General features: G+C 37.4%; 1 protein-coding gene across 7 annotated transcripts in view; it reads right to left on the reverse strand.

Annotated features, from left to right (window-relative positions):
• Positions 1–11,463, reverse strand: part of SIK2 (salt inducible kinase 2) — a 138,400-nt gene extending 126,937 nt beyond the window's left edge. For 4 of the 7 annotated variants that reach the window (XM_082343485.1, XM_082343483.1, XM_082343481.1 and 1 more), the window contains exon 1: positions 11,152–11,462. In XM_082343485.1, coding sequence (XP_082199611.1) covers positions 11,152–11,286 — 135 coding nt within the window. In that variant the 5' untranslated portion in view covers positions 11,287–11,462. Of the gene's footprint in view, positions 1–11,151 lie in introns of all 7 variants that reach the window. The other 3 variants (XM_082343482.1, XM_082343480.1, XM_082343484.1) reach the window with 1 other exon arrangement.
• Between the last annotated feature and the right edge of the window lie 6,477 nt (positions 11,464–17,940).

A 17,940-nucleotide genomic window follows, 5' to 3' on the forward strand; every position in this document is an offset into this window, starting at 1 on the left:
CTACCACTGTGGCAGATTGTTTGGGAGTGTCTTTAACGTGCTCTGAAGAATAACCCTGCAAAGTTACTTTAATAAAACATACGTCTCTTTCAGTACAACTATAACTCCTTATTCCATTTAAAAACCAAAGAAATAAAATCTCAGCAGTTTCAATTAGTTATCGTCCCACTGCAAAGTACCTATAAACAAATGATCAGCCAAGTATAGTTCCTTTTATACTGAAATACAATTGTTCTAGAAAAGCAAATGATGGGTTCCAAAGCATAGAGATATACCTTTCTGGAAAAAAACTAAATGTAAATAATTAAAACTCATCTACATGAAAAGATACCAATTGGATTAAATTTTGTTTTAAAAATCAAGTGCAAAAACTCAAATGTTAGTAATCACACTAAATTTTTACTTCCTTAAAGGAATTTGATTTCAAAAAATGTGGCCTCTTCCTGTCATAACTAGATAGGAACCCAAACCACTCAAAAGTTAACAATTTGAAGGAAATGCATCTGAAGGTGAATAACTAACTAGGTAGTCAGAAATCAACAATCGCGTACTTTCTTCATGGAACCAAAAAGAACTAATTTTTTAAAATTAGTATTTGGCATTTGGTTAGGAGATAAGCCATTCGGACTCAGATAAAACTTTCAGATAACTGGGAACCACCCAAACTTTAGTAAGTTCTGAAGAAACTCTGAAATGTACTTCACATTCTACCCAAACGCATTCTGAACATAATTTGGTCTTATGTTTTTGTTTCAGGGTAATTTTTTATATCAATTATTGTATGTAGTATAATAGTTCAATACTCCTAAAAGGTAACCAAGAAAGTAGGACTCAACCTGTCAACTCACTTAATTCCCTTAGGCTCCTGTTAATATGTTTTTTCTTCTTTCCTTACAGTTACTCTGTCCTTTCCTGTTACCTCTTAAAGTTCTACTGTAAGGTTTACTTCTTACCTTTCTCTATTTCTATTTTGCTGTCCATAGCTTGTTTCCTAATTTGAATTAATTGTAACTCATAGAAGAACTCAAGCTTCCCAAGGGAAATAAGATTACTAAACATGACAGGTAAAATTAAGTTTATTGCCTAAGAAGAAAGGGGGTAGCTCCTTCTCTAGGCAGTAAAGTTTGCAGGTTTTGTGATAGCTATTTTCATTATGTTTGGTGGTATTTTATTTATTCCCATATCAAAATATTCTAGAAAATAAAAAGTGCTAAACTTTGACTGCTAGAGGAGTGACCGATTAATATTGTACTTGCTAGTAGGCACATTATTGAACCACCTCAAACCAATACATGTAAGGTGACCGCCCTGCCCAAATATAGTATGATAGAATAGAGGATTATCAGTTATTTTGGGTAACTTTGGGTAAAAGCTGCCAGATAAAAAGATAAGTATATATTTTAATTTCCTCAACATTCCTTAGGAAGGTAACATGGAGTTTCATAGACATGCATATTTTGAAGAAAATTTCTTGCCCTACAATTTCTGAAGTGCATCTACATACCAGTAGTCCCTCCCCAACAAAAAGCTTTTATAATGAAATGGGTCACAATTATCTAATAAATAGAAAAAATAAATAAATAGAAAGGAATCATGGTTTAAAAAAATCTCAGCATGCTTATTGTCATTAAGAAAATTTTTTATTATATATATCTTGAGTATCATATTTAATGTTAAAGAAAAAGTTTAAATACTAAATACCAATTAAAGCGAGGTATTACCAAGAGATTTCTCCTCTTTGATACTCTTTTGGAATCTGGGCCTCAAATAATGAAAAAGTGAAAAATATATGTTATCTAATTAAATTTTATTGAGTTATAAACTTCATTATTTAACTGTTCTCAGCCAAAAAATTCTCTAATGACAAAATATAATTCTCTCCTCAATTTTATCTTGGGTCACAGACTGTATGTATGTGGACCACAAGGCTATATATTTATATCTTCACACTGTTACCCCTTGTTTGTAAGGCTGCTTTCAGAGGATTATGAAAAAGTAGATTGTGTGTTAGCATGCTCCTTGTAATAGTTAGGGCTAGTCTAACTGCTATAACAAGTAGACCCTAAAACGTATACTGATTTGAACACAACGGAAGTTTATTGTTCATGCAGCAAAACTAGACGGGTAAAGAAGTTAGCAGGTAGCCCTCTTCCATGCAGGCATACGAGGTATACAAGGAGTCTTTATTACCTTTAAAGGGTTAAATAAAGGTGGTAAAGGGTAAAGGATAGACAGTCCTGGGAATTCCCAGGCGGTCCTGTGGCTAGGACTCTGTGCTTTCACTTCAGGGGGCCCAGGTTCAATCCCTGGTCGGGGAACTAAGATCCCACAAGCCACGCAGCGCATGGCCAAAGAAAAAAAAGGATAGACAACCCTGAAGGTTGTCCCCATTCCAGTCAGACAGAAGGAGAAAAAAGCTTGGAGGAGCCCTCCTGAGAGGTTTTTATGGGCCAGTCCTGGAAGTGGCACACAATAGTTAAAACTTAGTCATATGACCATACCTAAATGTAAGGGAGGCCAAGAAATATTTGAGCTGTAGGTCCAGGAAGAAGAGGAAAGAGTGGATTTTTGGTGATCAGCTAATCGTCTCTGCTATACTCTTCCAGGTAATTTCTTAACAATGGGACTCTTTACCAAGTACTTCCCAGAAATATGATGATGACTTTCACAACTGTACAGCACTTTTTAATTTAACAAGATACTTTCACATATTTTATCTCATTTATATCTCAATTTTTTGAAGTAAATGGAACAAGCAGTACACTCGTGAGTTGATGAAACTGAGGTTCAAAAGATGTTACATAATCTACAAAGGTTCTAAAGCTCAAGTGAATTAATGGGAAAAAACCCACAGGCCTTCTAACTTCAAGTTCCATCTTTTCACTCTTCAATGAGCCTATTATTCACATTTACTGAGCACCTGTTGTATGCCCAGAATTATGCCCAGGATACAAAAATGAACAACATCTGATTCCTACCTTCAAGGAACTTAATAGGTCTGTGAGAACAAAGAGAACACATTTTGGAAAATAAATTTAATGAACAACAACAACAAAAATCTGCATTGGGGGATTTCCCCAATGGTGTACGAAATTCTGAATTTACAAAAGAGTTGTGTTCCACTAGTTCATTTTAAGGATAACTATGAACTTAGATTTCTGGGAACTTCCTCTCTGCATCCCTTCTCTACTTAGTTCCGAACATAGTACCAAGGACAAAATCTCATGGTTACAACAAAGTCAAGCAAGGGACTCCAAATCAAAGGATCCTTTTTTGGTGTTGCTCATCTAAATTATTCAACTCTCTAATTCCCAATTATGCATACAATATCTTAAAAAAACCTTCAATGAATTTATGCGGTGATAAAAAATTAATATTTCTTCTGCTAGGACACAAAAGGAAGGTTTCCTATACAACTTTGGAGAGCGTATTGGATAAACTAGGATAATTACTATCAAACTAAATCCCATGTAAAGTAGCAACACTGGATATTCAACCTCATAAATAGGAAAATGTATATATATCTAATGTAATGTTATATGTCAATTATATCTCAAAAATACTTTTTCAAATTATACTCATAAAGATGAAAAAGTAAACACCCTTGTGAGCTAAAATTCAACAAGATGGCCACTTTTATATACTGTTAGTAGGAATATAAAATAGGTTATAATTTTTCTGGAAGGTGATTTGGCAATCTTTAGCAAGAACCTTAAAAATCATCCATCCCATTTAGCCTAAGGCTTCTATTTCTGAGCATTTATTTGTAGAAAATAATCTGAAATGATGATGAAGATTTGTGTGTAAATATACTCGAGTATTGTTTATAATATAAAAAATAGAAACAATAATTGGGAAATAAGTACATGATTTATGGTAGGTTTATATTATGACTGTTATACAGCTATTAAAATAGTTCCTTTTAATAATATGGAGAAATGATGAGACTAAAATATTAAATTAAAAAATCAGGATATCATTGCAGTCTCAACACAAGGTATATATAGAAAAAGACCAATAAAAACTAGGTATAAATATGACAAAAATGTTATTGGTGGGTGAAAAAAAATCATGAATTATTTTATTTTCCTGATTTACTTTTCAGTGCAATTTTTCTTCAATGAGCATGAACTACTTTTCTAATAAGAAAAGAAAAAGGAAAGCGAAATGGAGTTATATTTATTATATATGCTAACTTCTCCATCTGTGAAACATTAGTCATTTTCATTTTATTATTTTTCTAAGTTCTCTATAAAATGATTATATTATTCAATAAGATTTAAATATTAACTATGAAGACTGTATACATAGAAATGTTTCCAACAATGTTAAGTAAAAAAAAAAAAAAAAATGCAAAAGTAACAACTATGTAAAATACAAATTTGCAAGGAAGACAAAGAATTAAACGTAAGAGCAGAAATGAAATAGTGTTAAGCTGATGGATAAAAGGGATTTTTTCAATTTTCAAAATGTAATTTAATGGTAATGGTACACTTTTTGATACTTTTAGAAAAAATTATTTCACTTCTCATAAAAGAAATATTAATCTCATGCATTTAAAGAAACCACACACAAAACTGGCTTTGGGGGACTTTATAAGGAAGTTACACAATAAGAGCTATCCTAGTGAAAAATCCGAAGGGATTAACATATGTTTGCTGTCTCAGGTAATAAGTGTTTCAGTGCTATTTACTACTAATACACTAATTCTACACTGTCCTTCTGAAGTACCAAGTAGCAAAATCCTTACCATATAATTAGACCTCTGAAATTAAAAAAATGAACGCACTTTTCAAGCTTATACATGAAATCATAGGTAGAATCAGAACATACCAGCCTATTGTTTGATTGAATAGTGATTGTGATTGAGTAGTCTACAAATGAAAGGGTTTCTGAAAGCAGTAAAGTCAGTAATAAAACTGACATGGAGTTCTCCAGTTATCCTTTAAGAATAAATAAATTCAACATTTTTTCCAGTTTAAAATTTGACTTTTAAAATGTAAGAATTTATACAATAAAATAAATCCTCATTAAAATTTAATCTGACTTTTATAATGGTGGGTAAGGAAAAGAGATTGCAGGGAAGGTAAATGTCACTAAACTTTTAGATCCATAAAAATTGAACAGAGAATTTTTAAGACTATAAAAGAAGTGATTAAAAATAATCTATCTTAAAAAGTACTTAAATAAATCAACAAAAGATAACTCAATTAAAAAAACTGGCCAAAAGACGAAAAGCAATTCACAAAAGAAATGTAAACAGTCATCTTATAAAGCTGTGTAATCAAAGAAATGCAAATTCAAATAAAAATATTGTTTTTCCCCTATCAAACTGGGAAAGATTTAAATAATATGCATTCTTCCTGACAAAAATTATTAGGTACTCCTTTTTTGGAGGTAATTTGGCATCTTATGCCATCAGATATGGATGTAAGGACATACTCCCTGACCCAAGAATTCCACTGCTACGGGATTATCCTGAGGAAATAATCAGATAGATGCACAAAGATGTATATACAGGAATGCGCTCTGAAATATTATTTTAGAAAGAGAAACAGCAAGAGAGAAAAATAATCTAAATGTTCAATAACAGGAAATTGATTAAATGAAATACAGAGAGTCATATGCAAGAATACTATTTAACCATGCTTTAGACATTATTTTTTTAAACTTGGGGAAATGTTAATAACAGATTTAGTAAAAAACACAGATTATATGTATAGATGACATCAACTTTATTATATACATATATATGTGAATAGCTAAGAGGATATGAACCAAATATTAACAGTGGTTGTCTCTTGGTCTGGATGGTGGAATTAAAATAAGAATGTTTATTTTCTTCTTCAAGTTTTTCAACAATGTCTACAAAGAACATGCATATCTTTTGTAATTGGGGGAAAAACACATAAATACTATGTTTACTTTAAAGAAGAAAAAACAAATTTTCAGTTTAATTCATCCAAGGTTCACATGTTAACCTGTTTAAAGTATTTTTAAAATGTTTTTTAAAATGAAACGTTTCTGATGAAATTCCCAAATGTAACTGTCTTTCATGCTTCCAACAAACTCAAACTGGATATATGGGCTGCTTCTCTTTGAAGGGTGGGAAAGCATTCTCCACAAATGTCCTGTATAAAGGAACTTTTACATAAATGACATATTTTAAAAATATGGAGGTGGAAGGTAGAAGAGGTATTAGGTACACTAAAGAGGAATGAAAGATATCTTAATGAATTTCTGGAATCCATTTGGCTCCAAGGAAATGAATCTGCCCTCAGTAGTGGGCCATAAATCAAATATCATCATGTGAATCCAGGAATTGAGGCCAGTTTCAGTTATTTCCAAATAAATGGTTTCTTAATTGCCTGATGACTGGGACAGAATTTCCCAGTGGAATTAAAAGCAGAATGCATGAAACTCTGTTAAGCATTTCTACAGAATATAAAAATTTATACAACTCTTATTTTTGCATGTTTGTCTCCCCCTCTTCCCAAAGAACAGATCATTCTGAACAATATGTAGCAGAATAAACTTGTCAAATTTTACTTGTCTGGAGTGCCAAGAAACTAAAGAAAAATTTCTAGCAAAGCATATATGTTCCATGAAAAATCTAATTTTTATTTCAACACACAGTTAAAGATCATTCATAGGCCTAGATACAAACATTACTGGTTAACTTATTTGGTAACAATTCCTCCTGTAGCACATAGTACAGCTGCTTCTTGACATCTGGAATATTTTACAGAACAACATTAACACCAAGACTACAGAGAGGAGTCTTAAAATTTTAAAGCAAAATATAAAATTCAAATGTATTAAAAAATTGAGTTCTCTTCTTCAAGAAATACCATAATCAGGGTGTAATATGCCCTTCTCTTGTTTCTACCTTTGCTCTAAAAATGCAACTTCGTACTTAACTATTTGGAAAGCTTTAAAAATGCTTACATTTTAAGGTAGTAGTTAGTTTACGAATTATGCCTGAATATAAAAGCGCCCAAATGCACACAGAATGATTTTCAGTGAAAAAAGCAGTTTTTGAAAGTCCCTTGCTATGCTTTATATTCCAGATTTTCTTAATTATAAGTAATACCTACATGCCTTTTTAATAAAATAATTTTCAGAACCTGTGTGAAATATCTTTAAGATTCCATGGACCACACATTTATATGCTCTTTAGCCAAGCAACACAAGAGGTATGGTATTGAGGAAAACTCAATTATCTATCACAGAAAAGGTCTGAAAATAACTAATGATGATTATCTCTGGGTGGTGATATTATAGTTAATTCTTTTCATTTATCTTCACTTTAAAAAATGTTCAATAATAAACATGATAGATTTGATAATAAAAATACACTATTTCTTTAATGTAAAAACAATACCTTCTTACTTGGTAATTTCCCTTCTAGGAATTTACCTCCAATCCCTCCCCGCTAAAATAATTGAAAATGCAGATACAGAGTTATATACATAAAATTTATTCGCTGCAAATTATTTATTGTAAGTGAAAACTTGAAACTGCATAATGTTAAATAAGAAAATTGTTAAGTAAAATAGGATTCACCTACAAGGTAGAACACTATGCAGCTATTAAAAATGTTTAATAAAGTTATATATAATAAGCAAAATGTTTAGGCTATGATGATAAGTGGAAAAAGAAGATACAATTTATCTAAGTGTATCTACCATGTGATCTCATCTATGGGGAAAAAAAAGCATTAAAAAAAAAAGAAAGACTGGAGGGAAATATGCCATAATGTTAAGAATGATTTATTTCCACTGAGGGAGGAATTACACACGTACTTTTTTGTGCACTATACTCTTCTTGATATTTTCTACAGCAAGACTATGTTTCTTTTATAGAGACAAAAAAGTTTAAGGGCACAAATGACTTTTCTGAAATTTTACTTAACGGACAAAAAAACAACAACAAAAAACTAGTCATATGCTTAGTTAGAGGGAAAAAGTTCTTTACTAGTGCAGTATTAATAAAATGCACTTCTCAAGGACTCTCACAGCATAGCAAACTAGCAACCACTACTGCCTAAAATAGTTTAACAGTCTAAATGCTATAATTCTTTTTCCATTATGTTAATTTTATAAAATTAGCTACTCTAATTCATAAATCACAAACCAATACTACAAAGCTTTTATGAAGTATTATATTAAGAAGCTGGATTCTACCACCACCTGCCTTCCCCTTTGTGTGTAAAATTTACATAGAGATCTAACATGAGAACACTGCTTCAGATGATGATGTAATTATATTTCTTAAACAATGTTAAGCTATTTCATAGATTAGACCAAAATGAAGATCTCTTTTGTCTACTGACTTTTTTTTTCCACCTAAAAGGCAGTATTGCATCTCCCAAGCTCTGTGAAAATACGTCATTTTTGAGTGATACAGAACAAGAGACGGAGAACCAATTAAAAATAAAAGGGTCCAACTGTTCATCACTTAGCTGTTTAAACTAAACCCTAAAATTTGCCTGGAGTTCAAACTTGGGAAAAAAGACCCTTACATTTTAAAACACACAAACTAATATTGATGTTAGTGCATACTATATTGAAGAAATTTTTCTAAGCAGTAAGTATAATCATGATATTTTATTGATATTGTTCTTTATGCCATATTAATTGTTCTCACTATAATTACTGTATGTACTGTAATGAGAACCTCAAATAATGTTAAATAACACTTTAAAGTTTCCAGTATCTATCTTACTTACAGTATTTGAGGTAGTTGTTGTATTTATTAAAGATACAAATATTTACCCAGTGAATAAAGATAACAAATACTGCTTTAAAAATCCTCATTAACAAATAGCAAACTACAGTAAGAAACAATTGCATCTGTGCTAAACAATTCTTAACGAAAATTACCACAAAAGTTCACAGAGCAACTTTATAAAATTTGACATGTACAGGAACTTTTCTCTTCATTAATGCCTTGCTATCTCCCTCACCCCTCTCATCTTTAATATGTCCAGTTACACTAAATTACCACAACACTCATACCCACCCATCTTAAATTCACACTATTTCTTTTTAAATGTTAAGAACACTTTCTTTAGAAAAGCAACGATAGATGGGTTCTACGGACTAGAAACTTAGCTTTTACCTTAAATCATTTTACACAAATATACTATGCACACAATTCAGGATCTGAGTGCTCTTTCACGATCTGACCTGTGCCTTCAATTACAAATGCGTTGATCTCACTGATAGCCAAACCATGATACTACTCCACACTGCCCCCTAGCCCTACAAGATATATCAGTTTAAAAGTTACGGTTTGAAAGGACAACCTCAAGAAAAAGTGTCAGTCACTTATCAGCTCCCCTTAAGCAGTTCTTAAATAGACACTATATTACCTAAATTTGACCTAATAAGTAACAGCTGACAATTAAATCTTTCAATTAATACTGATAAGAGCTGATGAGAAAAAAATGTTATGTGCTGATGGGTTTGGAATTCAACCACCTAACAATCTAGTTCAAAAGTTCTGTAGAAGTCCTTTGTGAAATTTGTTTGATTTTTAGAGTCATTAAGCAAGGACCCATATGAAAATACACATTACAAATGCCTTCTTTTCATGTAATTAAAGGGCAAATAGCATGGCATTGGGCCATGGTTCTTTGGAGGAATGGAATTAACTTCTTTCTTCGTTTTTAAAAATGCTGGGATCAGATTAAGTAATCTCACTATAGTCACATTATTTATCATTACAAACTTAACCTAAATTTCTAGCTCTGGTAAATTTGTGAGAGGAAAATTTGTGATCTTGGTCCTGATGCTAAAAAAATGAGTCGGATTTCGACTGCCTCAGGATAAGCAGGGGAGGATGACACAATGACATCTGCCCCTTCTTTTTGGAAATGGAATTCTTCACATTAAGCAAAACTTCTAAGAACAACAGCTACAAAAATCCCTCTAGTTTTCAAATGTCCTATACCTTACACAGCCATTCTGAAAAAGAATCCTATGTTATTTCATATCCAAACTCTGGTACATTTCGCACTAATAAGGGGAAACACTGCATAGGATGAAAACTGGAAGAAAAAAACTGAAAAAGGGTGAAACTCCAGAACAACTACAATGAGGCACAGCAGAGTACGTCAAAAACACAAGGTTTTATTCTAAAGAACGGTTTTGTTTCTACCGTTTTTCTAAAGTATTTAATTTGCACGTCTTAAAATAGAGACCCTGAGGAGAGCAGCTCGAAGCGGTGAAAGGAAGGGGGGGCGGGTTAGGTAAGAACAGAGACTTGCGAGAAAATATGTGCGGTGCATTAGAATGTGCAATGGAGGGGGGGATGCTACTAGCTTCACCGTCAGGAAGCAGTCGAGGGCTTTATGAGTAGAGAGGCAGAATATGCTGCGGCTTAAGGAACGCGTATTCACAGCCAGAATACACACCTGGTAAAGGGATAACCTAGGATAAGAAAGACCAACCCACCAACTGTGCAAATGCAGAGATGACCATTTTAACCAGCTCTATTGTCTGGAGTAATAGGTGGAAATGCCTCAGGCACGAGATCAAACTAGCCTGACACTAAGTCAGAGATACTGTCTGGCAAAAAGAGAGAGAGAAGATGGACAGTGGCGGCCCGGGCATTCCCGGCCAGTGGCCCCTTCCTCGCGCGGGGGAGGGGCGCCGGGGTCCCGGGAGCCGCGCGAAGCCCAGTCCGGGGAGTCCGAGCACAGGCGGTCCCCTCCTCGGGGCTGGCGACGTCTCTCACCGCGCAGCCCAGGAGCACGGAGACTTCCCCTCCCACCCCACCCCCAGCTGAAAGCAGGGAAGACGCGGAACTTGGGCTCCAGAGCGGAGGCCACAGACCAGGTCACGGCTCGGGTGGGAGGCTCTGGGTGAAATTCCGTGTGGCCACCGTGGTGGCCTAGGAAAGGCAAAGCCCCTGCTGGTCGGGCTTCCAATCGGAAGACACTGGGGTCCGGGTGACGCGGCCCCGGTCGCTGTGGCGCTCACCGACCCGTGGACCTCCTGGGTCCTCATACTCCCAGGCCCTCTCGCCTCAGCTAGTGACCCGGCCTCTCGGATCTCCCCAGGCCCCCGCTGCGGCCGCCCCTCTCGGTCAAGCTCCTCTCCAGAACCCTCGCCTCGGACGCTCCCGCCGAGCCCCGGGCCGCACCTCCGTCCTGGTGATCCGGTGTCGCCCCAGCTTCACCACGGCGAAGTTGCCTTTGCCCAGCGTGCCCTCGATTTCGTAGAACCCCACCCGGACCGGCCCGCGCTGCAAGTGCCTCGGGCCATCCGCCATGACCATGCTGGGCCCCGCTGCTAGACACTGCGGACTGGAGCGCGGGCTGGAGGGCGGCGAGCAGGCGGGCTGGCTGCTCAGCTCCGCTCGGGCGACGGCCGCTCCGCTCACTCCTTCGCTCAGTCCCTCCCGCTCCGCAGGGCCCAGCCAGGCGCGCGCCGCCGCTGACGTGCGCCGACGTCAGGGGGCCGGGGAAGAGGGGCGGGGGCGGGACCGGGCCTCGATTGGTCACCATGGCGACCGGAGCACCGCGGACGTCCGCGGGCGGGCGGGTGTGAGGGAGGGCAGATGGGCGGGGCGTGGACGGCGCGTTTCTTCCGGGCTCCGGCGCCCTCCATGCTCCCCGCCGCCTCGCCGCTGCCAGGGGCGGGATAGCAGCCCGGCCCGCCCAGATCCTCGGCCACCTAGCCGAAGGGCAAGAGCGAGCCCTGGTGGGCGGAGCGGAGGTCTGCAGAGACCTGGGTCCGGCTCGGGTCTCCTTCCCCCGCCCCGGTGTTCTCCGCCCACCCGGGGACCTTCCCGCCAAAACCTCTCACCTATGACTACTGTGCATCCTAAATTTGGAAAGGGCAAAGAACTGTGGCTGAGCAATGCATTGCTCACAGGCTCCTTTCTTTGTATCCTTTTTCATCTGTTTCTATATAAATCCCTCCAAATTTGATGTCTCTTAGAAATCATTCTGAGAGCATCGCGGGCGCTTGTAGACTCACAGAATGTCAGCGTTGAAGAGACCTTGGAGATCACCTAATCCAGGGATTTGAAACCTCAAATGGGCTTTGGAAACCGAACCCCCTAAAATGTGTGCAATTTTTTGCCTCTTTGGGCTTGCCTCTGGGGAGATGGGACTATAGCTTTTATCAGATTCTCAAACGTGTTGGTGACCGCGAAAAGGTTAAGAAATACTTATTTAATCCAATTTCTTTTCAGATGAGGGATCAACCCCCAGGGAATGCAGGGAATTGCCAAGGTCACACAGGTAACGCTAGAGTCAGGATTGCATATCACCACACCAATCTTCCATATGGTGACCCAAGGAAACAGATACAGCGTTATTTTAATATTTTGAAACATATTATGTGTCCTTAGACCTTGGTTTCTAAATGCCAGTCTCCAATAAAAGGAACCAGACTCTGGAGAAATGGCTGATTCCCAGACAGAGGGAGGGAAAGTATAAAATGTCCTTGAAAATCTTGTCCCATAAAGCAAGATTTTCAAAGAATGATGAGGACGTGTCAAAAGGAAACAGGAGCCAGTTTGAAGGTACCTCCACTTACCCATCTGGGACAATTTGAGCATCACGAATGAATAATGATGGAAATGGATTATAACAATGAATTAAAAAAAAAGAATCCACGGGTGCTTACTTATTCTTACAATGTTAAATAAGTATGGGGGGGGAGAAATGACAATTCTTGATAGTGGAATGTCAACTAATATACATAGAAGAAATGATGAAATTAGGAAATCACCATTTTGCAACCATTATAGTAGTAATTGACTCAGATAGAATTATCAATAGATGTTAAAAATCATTGGGTGAAATTTTGCTGGAGAAAAGGATGTTTACACAATCTCAAAGTATCCTCAAATTTCTTATTCATTACAAAGGGATAAAAACAGTACTTTCACAGTGGAGAAATCTGACAGACACCACCATAACTAAATGGTCAAAGTTAATGTCACCAATTATGGGACAAAATGACATGATGTACCTCCTGATGTAAGATACTGAGAAGTATACAGTATCTCTTTTGTAGTATTCCTGTCAAAAATACATCTTCTGAATCTAATCACAAAGAAACAATCAGAAAAAAATGCAACTTGAGAAACATTCTATCCAACCACTGGTCTGGATCAGTGTCCTGAAAGACTGTGGAACTGTTCTAGATTTAAGAGATTAAAGAGACATGTCACCAAAGGCAATATGTGACCCTGGATTGGGAGAAAAGTTCTAGAAAGGAATATTTTCTATTAAATTTGCCTATGGATTGCATATTGGATAATTTGCCTATGGATTGCATACTGGATAATATTATTTATTTATTTATATAAATTTATTTATTTATTTTTGGCTGCGTTGAGTCTTCATTACTGCTCGTGGGCTTTCTTTAGTTGCAGTGAGCTGGGTGGGGGGGGCTACTCTTCCTTGCTGTGTGCAGGCTTCTCATTGTGGTGACTTCTCTTGTTGCGGAGCACGGGCTCTAGGCGCATGGGCTTCAGTAGTTGTGGTGCACAGGCTTAGTTGCTCCACCACATGTGGGATCTTCCTGGACCAGGGCTCGAACTCGTGTCCCCTGCATTGGCAGGCGGATTCGTTTTTTGTTTTTTTTTTTAATGATTCAGCACCTCTTTTTTTTTTTTAAGATTTTTTTTTCAATTTATTTATTTAATTTATTTATTTTTGGCTGTGTAGGATCTTTGTTTCTGTGCAAGGGCTTTCTCCAGTTGCGGCAAGCAGGGGCCACTCTTCATCGTGGCGCGCGGGCCTCTCACTATCGTGGCCTCTCTTGTTGTGGAGCACAGGCTCCAGAAGCGCAGGCTCAGTAGTTGTGGCTCATGGGCCCAGTTGCTCCGCGGCATGTGGGATCCTCCTAGACCAGGGCTCGAACCCGTGTCCCCTGCACTGGCAGGCGGATTCTCAACCACTGCACCACCAGGGAAGCCCTCTTTTTTTTTTTTTAATTGATTTTATTTTATTTATTTTTGGCTGCGTTGGGTCTTCGTTGCTGCGTGTGGGCTTTCTCTGGTTGCAGTGAGCGGGGTCTACTCTTGTGGAGTCTACTCTTTGTTGCGGTGCTCGGGCTTCTCATTGTGGTGGCTTCTCTTGTTGCCGAGCACGGGCTCTAGGTGCGCGGGCTTCAGTAGTTGTGGCTCGCGGGCTCCAGAGCACAGGCTCAGCAGCTGTGGCACACGGGCCTAGATGCTCCGCGGCATGTGGGATCTTCCCGGACCGGGGCTCGAACCCGTGTCCCCTGCATTGGCAGGCGGATTCTTAACCACTGCGCCACGAGAGAAGTCCCAATAGTATTATTTAAATGTTAAGCTTTTTGAATTTTATGCTTGTGCTGTTGTTATGAAAAAGAATACACTTATTAAGAGATACACACTGAAGTATTTAGGGATAAAAGTTTTGATATATGGGGCCTGCTCTCAAATGGTTTAGGAAAGATAGATAAGGCAAATGTGGCAAAATGTTAAATTGATAAATCTAGGTAAAGGGTATATGGTAGTTCATTGTATTGTTCTTGCAACTCTTCTGTAGTTTAAAATTTTAAAATTAAAATTAATATATATTTGTATATGTATACTTTTATTTCATTAATTTTATGTTTTTATTTTAATTTATTTTATATTCTTTGTGTAAGATCGTCTGGCTCTTGGGACCTCCACCTGCTCACTGTTCTTCTGCCCTTCACTCTTCCTAAGCAATACCTTATTCTACTGTGAGTTATGTTGTTTGTAAACGTGAGAAGGAAATTGGGGCCGGGGTTGGGGTGAGGTGGTTATAAGACTGATGATTGCTGGGAGTAGTATATGAGGGTTCATCTAAGTAGACCAGGAGCCCACATATGTACCCCAGTCAAAAATAGTTCCTATATACCCTTTTTCCAATTAGATTAATGTGTTTTAATTGCTCTGTGAATGGGTTCCTTTAGGAATCTGATGAAAAGCTACTTACTTAAGAACCAAAAAATACACATAGAGACCCACTAGAGCTAACAATCTCCTTCTTTTGGACAGAAATTAAGTACGTCTTTTAGACAGAAATTAAGATTCATTTCTATCTGATTATTTTAATCAGATAATCAGGCCAACTGCCTCCTTGTGCAATCTGGGAATAAGACTTGATTTGGGGCCGGAAAGAAGAGAAAGGATTGGCAGGGAATACCAAAAGGTTTCTGGCAAACCAGAGTTCAGTGTGAGGGTGCTGAGTGTCTAGAAGTTAGAGAAAGAGAGGCCAGAGGTGGGGGAGAGGTCAGAGGGGCTGGGCCAAAAAATAAATCTTGACCACCTGGAAATGCAGCGGGGGGGCCACTGAAAATTACTGTTAGGTTGTCAATGTAACCCTGAAAAAGTACATGTGGACTGTTAGAATATTGCAACCTTGGAATACATGATTCAGCTCTGTTTCCTAGGTCCCAAAGATCTTCTCCCTCTCCAGTTTCAACCCTGTATGTCTCTTATGTGCTTTTGCTTCCATTAATTGATAATTGTATACAGTTTAGCAATTATTAATATTATCCAAGTTTTGCTTTCCTCTTGCCTTTTTCTCTCTTTCTTTTTTCTCTTCTTTCCTCTTTCTCTCTCCCTACTCCACCCTCCCCCACCCCGCACACACACCACCACCACCCTGCCCCTTGGGAAAAAGAATAAGGAAAAAGGGAGAAAAGGGAAGATAAGAGAGGCTTCATACAATTCCCACCTTTTTCATCTCCAGTTTTTGTATCGGTGAGGTAAAGTGCTCTAGTCATCAAATTTCCTATTTGCTTGGCCTTTAAAATGCAACATTCCCAGCTAAGGCTGTGAGTCCACTATATTTGCCATTGAGTTGCTAAAAAAAAATGTTAAGATTACAGTTTAAAAAGCGAAAGTATGTACTCATAGAAAGAATTAAGAAAATGATGAAAGTCTGAGATAAGAATTAATTCTATAACATACTTAGAATAAAATGGACTTAGAATAAAAATGTGGAATGGGAGAGGAGTTAGCAAAGAGGTAATGAAAGAATAATTTGAAATATGAGGATAGAAAACTTCATGGCTCATAGTGTTGTACATATTTTGCTGAAGCAGATCCCATGAACTTGAAAAACAAAATAGGTATCATATGTTTCCTTGATCATGAACAACATCTGCATTTTTACTGTTTTATCGTTTCAGGACAGAAGAAAAGTCAATACACTGGTAGGCTCAGGCCTGAATTTAGAGTTAGTTCAAATCGAAAATTGGTGAAGGCTTTATTAAATGACTTTGCTTAGAAAAAAATAGATTACAAAGCTAGAATGAATACTTTGCTTTTTATATTACAGAAGGCAGAAAGTACATCAGAAAAATCCAAATCACTGACCTGTGCCAATTACAAGTACTTGTTATTATTATAAAATACAGGTATTCCTGAAATATGCATAAATCTGTCAGGTTAATGAACATGTGGGTGCCACTATGTTTAAGGTACCATTATGGAAATAAACTAGAGGACTGACATTATTTAAGAAAAGCTTTCTTTGGCTCTTCTAAGGGATGGGTAACCATGTCCTGGTTTTAATTTTTTAAGTGTGGTTTTAGCTGTGATGGCTCTTCTCTAAATGAAAAAAATGTATGGTTCTCTCTAAACTTTTGAAATAATTTCAAAAATTTTGTGTCTTCTCCCAGATGACAGATTTCCTTAGGATCTTAAATTTCAAAGGTATCTTAGAATCATATGAGTTCATCTTCCCATCTGATACAGAAATCCCTAGACACTTGACAGCTGGCATCAAGCCTTGGTTTACTGTTTCATACTTCATGCTTCACTACATGTCTCACATGTAATCTATGTGGGACAGTTCATATCAGTAGAAAATATTCTTTCTTCAGTTCTCCAAGCAAAACATTCCTAAATTCACTAGCTAGTTGACTATGTTTCTAGCCCACTACTCTTTCTTCTTGTGCTTCTCTGGACTCTGGTTTGTCAAAGTCTCTCTTAAAATATCATTCCCAAAACTGAATGCGGTAACCCACGTGCAGTCTAAGCAGTACAGAATACTGGCCATTGACTAGTCCCTCCTTTGATCCAGACACTCTGCTGGTACGAGTTCAGCCAAAGATTGTGCTAGTTTTCTTTTTTAGCAGCCACAGCCTACAGTTAAGATTAAAGCAAACTTAAACCTCTGGGTCTTTTAAATTAACATTATTGCTACCATTTTCTTGGGCAATTGCTTTTTAAAAAATGTAAATGGAAATTCTGATAGTCAAAATGTCATCTTGTTGATTTTGCTTACTGTTCCAGGTAATAAAATTGTTTTGATTCTTCACTCTGCCATCTATCATGTTACCTAATCTTAGTTCTCTGAGTCATTTGCAAATTCTACCATCATTTTCTATGTCATTATTGCAGTCATTATTCTTTGTATCACCACTCCTAGTACAAGTGTGTGACTCAGAGTAGGTTCATAACTGGATTGGTAAACTAGTGAATAGGGCAAAGCCTGGGCCAGACTCTTAGAGCTTGTCACTAGACATCTTCTAATTTGACTTCCAACAATTCACTTGATTTGAATTTTCATATAACCATGAGCTCCAGGAAGATCCTATGTCTAATGCTGTTGGGGTAAGATTTTAAAGAGGGTCCTCAACATTCTAATACCAGTGTTTCAATATATAAACTACCCCACTCTCAGTTACTTTCCCTTTAGTTCATTCTTTTCTATTATTGCAGTATTTTACTAATCTTCCTTAGCCCCACTAGGTTGTGCACTTCTTTGAGGGTAAGGATCATATCTTAGTCATTTTTTAAATTCCTTAACTTTTCAGCAGAATTCAACAAATGCCGTTTAGTTTGACATTTATTGCATTTATGTGCTATGCACCATGGTAGACACTGGGGATGCAAACATGGATAAGGTGCCGTCTCTCTCCTTGAGAATTTATGGTTTAGAATGGGAGCTCTGAAATCTGATAG

Source organism: Balaenoptera borealis, assembly GCF_965194805.1.
Source record: "Balaenoptera borealis genome assembly, chromosome: 11".
In the NCBI taxonomy this organism is placed as follows: domain Eukaryota; kingdom Metazoa; phylum Chordata; class Mammalia; order Artiodactyla; family Balaenopteridae; genus Balaenoptera; species Balaenoptera borealis.